At 35.0% G+C, this 6,488-nt stretch overlaps 1 protein-coding gene across 1 annotated transcript; it reads left to right on the forward strand.

Moving 5' to 3' along the window:
• Positions 1 to 257: 257 nt before the first annotated feature.
• On the forward strand, positions 258 to 1,839 carry LOC128168385 (uncharacterized). The gene is made up of 3 exons (XM_052834655.1): positions 258 to 320; positions 1,338 to 1,470; positions 1,607 to 1,839. The coding sequence occupies exons 1-3, from the start codon at positions 264 to 266 to the stop codon at positions 1,780 to 1,782; spliced, it is 366 nt and encodes a 121-aa protein (XP_052690615.1). The 5' UTR covers positions 258 to 263; the 3' UTR covers positions 1,783 to 1,839.
• The last annotated feature ends 4,649 nt before the right edge of the window (positions 1,840 to 6,488 follow it).

Consider the following 6,488-nt stretch of genomic DNA (forward strand, 5'->3'; position numbering starts at 1 on the left):
AAGAAAATAACGTCTCCCTTTCAAGTCAAAGAAAATAACGCCTCCCTTTTGTAGCACAATCACAAATAGATCGGCCGCCCCTACGGCTGATAACAGTTTGAAATACAATCCTAAAAATAATATAGTCACACATTTCCTCTTTATTATCACCAGAACGTATGGAACAACAAAAAAAGGTCATTACGTTTGCAAGTGAATGTATATAAAGCACAAATATTCATCCACTGTCATAACATTTCCCAATTATCAGAGGAACGTTAACCATGTTGAAGTCCTTACGTGTACTGATTTTTGTGTGTTCCACGTTTACCGTTTCGGCGGTAAGTTTTCACGGTGATAATGTTTTAGATTTTATTTAGATTGTTAATTCTTCACATGTTAAAGAACAGGAAATGACGAATGTCTCAGTTAGAGGACGTTACATCTTGTTCAAATGAATTCATTACTCCAAAATGGTTGAAATGTTAACACATCATAACTAAATAAATAAAGTAGATTTGATGGCTTTTTCATTGACCACCCATATGATATTTGTTACATAACTTATAAATTATATACTGTGTTTAAAGAAATTATTGTGTGTGCTCTATTAATGTCTCAAAATTTGCAACTGTGCATTTCAACGATAAAACCTGAATAACAAATTAAGTTTGTACGGAGAGGGGAGAAAATATTACACAAATGATATATCATAATTTGTCAAATGATATAATAATAATTATACTTTTAGATCAAACAATTTCTTTCAGTTTAAAGATGGACCGTTATTGCTTCTTTAAACTAAACGAGACCCGTCAACCATTTTAATTTAACAAAAACAAAAATCGCTAAGCTTGGGAGGGGTGTTATGTAAACTCTTGAAACAAAAAACTAATCAGCCAATCTTTTTTTTTGGGGGGGGGGGGGGGGGGGGGGGTGCCAGGAGGGGGTACGCGGGTTATGCTAATTTTTTTCTGCAATGATCGCTACCTTCATAACCCGCATGCATCATCTAAGAAAGCATTGTATTGTTTTTATTTACGTCTTTCTTTTAGTAAATAAATAAATTGATTGCAAAAAGTATGAAAAATTAACTAATACGTTCTGAATTTACATCCGTGTGTTAGATAAAAGAAACAGACAAATCGTTCTCTATGGGAATTTGAGTCTGATATCATCATGATTACTGTGCATTGCTGATTTTTCTTAGGTTGACAAATCGATACATGGTTATACATGTAAATTTCAATATTGTTATTTTCTACAGAGATATGAATTATCAAATTCCGTAAGAAATAAAGGGAATCATACTTGGTGGATGTAAATATTCTTCAATAAAGCGCTTTTATTATTGATAGACTTTAATACCTCGGACAGCCACCAAGTGCTTTACAGACGCCGAATGTGGACAAGATGAATGCTGTTTCCGCCATGAGGGACCGTGGATAGTCAGCAAACGCCAAGACGGGTCACTCACGGGAATTCATTTCGGTACAGACAGACAGACACAGACGGACAGACACAGCTAGACAGACAGACAGACAATCATCGAAAAAAAAGACAGATGCGAGAAAATATCAAAACCACAAAGTTGTTTTTCATAATATTAAGATTCTATGATTTGCATGTGTGTGCGAGAAGTACCAGGGGCTTGGAGATTTATGCAGTTCCATCGATAAAAGGAATGGTCACTGTGGCTGCGGGCCAGGACTCACCTGTTCAGCGATCATCCACCACACCACAGACACTCCAACATTCCAGAAACGTACCTTCGTACCGGGTCAATGTCAACCCAACGTATAAACATCTAAAGTATTCATTATGTGTTCATGAACATATGAATAAAAAACGTCGCCTTAATTTTCATTACATTACATTTCTCTGACTCGCATTCCTTCCTGCTTTATTAAGAAAAAAAAAACCCCAGCAATTTAAAAAGTTCACTGGGATATGAACTTGGTTAGTCACGTGATCAAATCCTGTAAAGCCTGAAGGACTTCTCAGAAGATTTGATCGTACCAAATTATGTTTGCAAAATTTATGTAAATAGTGCGCAATGCACTTGCTAATACGTAAACAATTAAATGCTTTTTTTCGTGATTCATACAGGATAAGAAGATGGCGATATTGCAGGAAAAATACATAACCCGCGATGTAATTTTTTTCCTGCCATAATCACTACGTTCCTATAAACCGCATTTTATTGTTTATATTTACAGCTTTCTTTTAACAAATTGATAAAATGATTGTAAAAAGTAAGTAAAATCCACTAAATTAATGTTAATGTACATTAGTACGTAGCTAAAAGAAACAGCCAAATCGTCTTCTATAAGAATTTGAGTCTGACGTCATCATGATATATTCGTGCAGTCCGTAATTTTTCTTAAGTCGCTGTAGATTTCGACCAATCGATAAACGGGGCTGTAGATTTCAGTCTTGCCGTTTCTTTTTATAGCATTAAATGATTTATTTTTGACGTCGTCGTGTCAATAACTGCCGTCAGGTGAGCAGACAAATTGAATAACGCGCGTTAGCGCGTTATGATAATTTGTCTGTTCACCTGACGGCAGTTATTGACACGACGACGTCAAAAATAAATCATTTAATGCTTATATTTACATTCCGTTACTGAAGAAATCAATTGTTTACTTAAATAAATCGATATTAAGTGCAGATCACGGAGGGAGTGAACAAGTAACAGCAAGAACAGCTGTTTTGTAAAACCGGTTTAACCTGGTTTTCACATAGACTGTTGAGATGAGATCGACGAGCATGAAAATATAATCCATGATAAATAACTCTTGAAATGTTGCTTTTTACAATAAAGTAAACTTTTTTGTCGAATAATTATAAAACATGGTGTTTTGACAACATTCATGAAATACATTTTTTAACCGATAACATAGAAATCACTGTTTGAGAACTACTTATGTAAATTACTCGTAAATTCATACGCAGTGAATAGGTGTTGCATTTAGAGGCATTTAACCATCACGGAATTTAATGGAAAAACACAGTAGAATGTAAATATAAAGCATTGAATGCTTATTTTTGGATGTCGGTCCTATGACACACCAAGCAGTGCAGACGAGCGGTATGATAATTTGTCTGCACCGCTTGGTGTGTCATAGGACCGACGACATCCAAAAATAAGCATTCAATGCTTATATTTATATTTTCATATTGATATCTATTTGTAAGAAAATATTGTGTATCGCCGCTATAAGCCATTACTTGCGTTTTTAGTCAGGGGTATGAAACATACATGGAACAGCCATATTAATATGTTATTTAGTTAGCTTCCGGGACAAAAAATATAGTGCCAGAAACTTTGTGGGGGGAAATCTTTTTTATGAAGGAGTAGATATATACTAATGATTGTTTTTTTAAAAGTACATATCAAATTGAATAAGTAAGATTGAAAGTTTCATTTAATCTTAGAAAAATAGATATACTCAAAACACGTGAAGTGTTTGTATTTGTGCTCGTGGCGCATGAATAAGCAAAGTGTATTCATATTCATAGAAAATTGAACGTTGTAGATTTTTTTATGCAAACATAGGGGGAAATATACACCGAATGTAAATATAGAGCTATGAATTAACTGTAGGTTCCCGTAAGAAATAGTGGGAATCATACTCGGCAGATGTAGAACCATTTTAACAAGAGCTTGGACTTTCGGTAGTTGAGTCAAACGGCAATGTGACGTTGGCATGTCTAGTTCATTGCTGGCCGCTCAGCCATTGCTCTTTGAAATCAACAGGATTTGTCTGCCAGTGGCTTTTGAGCGATGACTTCGCAATCGGTGTACATTTCGCTTGAAACCAGCGTCATTTTAACTTGTTTTGACGCAAGAAATAGATCGTTACATCCTACTGAAAGTCCAAGGTCTTGTTAAAATGGGGCTAAGTTTTCATTTATAAACGATTTATACGTTAGTAGATATTTGCACAGATATCCGCGGGAAAAGTAATAGAGAGAAACAACACGGAGGGAGAGACAATTCGTTTTATACTTATTTAAAAAAATGCTCTTAAGGCATTGACAAAAAATATTTCTTCTTGCGAATAGATATATGTAAACAATACAAATAAGCGTATTGACCATCATATTCCACCTGGTTAGGAAGCAATTATTATCCCCTTCATGAACTTCTCGACTAAAAAAATCTTTAATCTGCCTTATTTTATCTTTTGTCTCCGAATGTGTTATCCCTACACCAACACACATATCAACAAAGCTTCTGCGTCAACATCTTAACGTTTACATACGAAAAAGCTTGGTTTTTTCAATTATAACTTATGTTGCTTGATACACCACCCCCCCCCCCCCCCAAACTTATTTTCTTTACATATACATGTATTCATCAAATACTGCATATTGATATATTAAAGCATAAAAGCAAAATTCAGTTTTGATATCACTTTTTCTGTTGAAGATTTCTTTTCTTCTTCATGATGTCCATGTAGTAACCAAGATACGGCGCAGGCTCCGTAGCGTTGGATTTCTCGCTTCTCGTTGACTTTGTATCGTAATACTCCTCTAGTTTCCGCAGGTCTTCCAAACTTTTGCTTGGTCTCAACATATTTCTGTTCGCTAGTTGCATGCCTCTAGACTTAATCGTATCTCGAATGCGAACTACTTTTTTATTTGACGATCTTTTCTGTTCCCTATTATCTTGTCCTTGCATAGGCTTACCGGTTTTAGAATCAATACGATTAGCTGCCAGAAATCTCCGTAACCTCCGATTCTCCTCCCAAAGTCTTTCGGAGCGAGATTTTTCTTTGACTAGATCTTCAATCTCCTGCTTGGTTTCCGAGTTTGTTTTGGTGACTTCTAAAACCTTTTTGCTCATCCCTTCCACCTTCATTGTCATTTCAAATAACTGAGACTCCATCCGGGCTATCTGAGACTTCCGGTCCTCCACATCTCTCAGCAAGAACGCGTTGGTTGTCTTAGATCGATCTAAATCTCGCTTCATCTTATCTACGACATCTGCGGTCACGCCCATCTTCTCCTCTTGCTGCTTTCGGAGTCTCTCGTTCTCTTTCTGAAGACGTTCCAGCTCTTTGATTAAGTCCGCAATTTGCTCCAAAAATCCCTTTCTTTCTTTTTCCAGAAGATCGTCTGTTTTCTTCTTCATTTCCTCCGCTTCTACTTCGTATGATTTCTTATTCTTGCTGACTTTCTTTTCTCCCGATTCTTTCTTCTCATCTTTTTTAGGTTTCATTGTCCGTTTTGAACTTTGTTCACAATGTTTCCTTATTAATATAACTAACTTTTTTTTTAGTGATATTCAAATAATTATAATGATTTTACCGCTTCAATGTGTATTTCCTAATCACACCTAGCTAATCCAAATTAACGTGAGATAAAAATCCATCAACTTAACTAGATTCCAATATGTCTGTATCTCCAGCAAACCGTAATATGGTTGGCAACTAAAGTGTGCAATGCACACGTCAAACCTGTTTTGCTGGGTCCATTTTTTGATGGGGGTGAAAAAAAACGTTAAATGAACCTAAATATTTCCCTTGGACATTTTTCCTGTCAACAAGATTTAAAAAATGGATCTGCTTTGAAATAAAATAACTTGTTTCAGGGATGCGTGAGGATTTTTACAAATCGGTGAAATTTTATTTTGGTGAATTTGGAATAAACACCCCTTGAAGGTGCCTTATGGCTCATAAATAACAACAAAAAACTTTATGAAATCTGAGTGTATGGCACAAAGGACTGTGGCTCAAAATTCAAATCCAAACAAAAGACCTTTCAAGCTATTTCTTCAAATGACTGAAATCGAATGATCTATTACAAATTAAAAATCAAAACATACAACTTTGAAAAGGGGCAATGATGCGATAGGTGTGCCTGCTCAATTCGTATACCGGGGCTTCTCTTTTCAGGTATATCAATAAAAAGTCTTTGTTTGAATGTCAAAGGCAATAAAGATGTTAAAAAGGACTACAAGGTTGAGTAAGAATGATTAAATTGAAGGTAATTAAAATTTTAATGTGCAAATGCTAGTACACTCAAAAAGTTAAGTAAAATTATTTCAGAGTCGATTTCACTTGTAATCGTGCAAAATCGGGCCTCTGGTAGATAAAAGTACTGTATAAATTTTCTTGATTTTTTTTCTATTAAAAACCCCAAAATATTTTAAACTGCTAGAAAGTGAACGTCATACACTTCAGAGCTTTAATAACTTTTAATAAACTTTATTTACTACATGTATAGAATAACTAAAAAAAAATAATAAAAAAAATGATTTCCACATGCTTTTTACCGCCAGTTTTCGTCATCAGCTTACAATGTATACCCATTAACAGAAGCAGAGATGAGGATTTCATTATTTTTTGGGGTGGGAATTGGAGTTTCAGCGTAACCTGTTTAGAAGCAGTTTGTCTTAGGACTAATGAAATACCCCAAGACACATTGTTTATGTAGGGATTCATGAAAAAATATGACGTATATAATTGAATTGTATAAAGAATAAAGAATTCAGATAT

The sequence above is a fragment of the Crassostrea angulata genome, chromosome 10, assembly GCF_025612915.1.
Source record: "Crassostrea angulata isolate pt1a10 chromosome 10, ASM2561291v2, whole genome shotgun sequence".
Classification (NCBI taxonomy): domain Eukaryota; kingdom Metazoa; phylum Mollusca; class Bivalvia; order Ostreida; family Ostreidae; genus Magallana; species Magallana angulata.

Coding starts and splice junctions, on each gene's coding strand:
- LOC128168385 (XM_052834655.1), top strand. CDS start 264: ATGTTGAAGTCCTTACGTGTACTGATTTTTGTGTGTTCCACGTTTACC. Junction 321..1,337: donor CCACGTTTACCGTTTCGGCG/GTAAGTTTTCAC, acceptor TATTATTGATAG/ACTTTAATACCTCGGACAGC. Junction 1,471..1,606: donor ACTCACGGGAATTCATTTCG/GTACAGACAGAC, acceptor TATGATTTGCAT/GTGTGTGCGAGAAGTACCAG.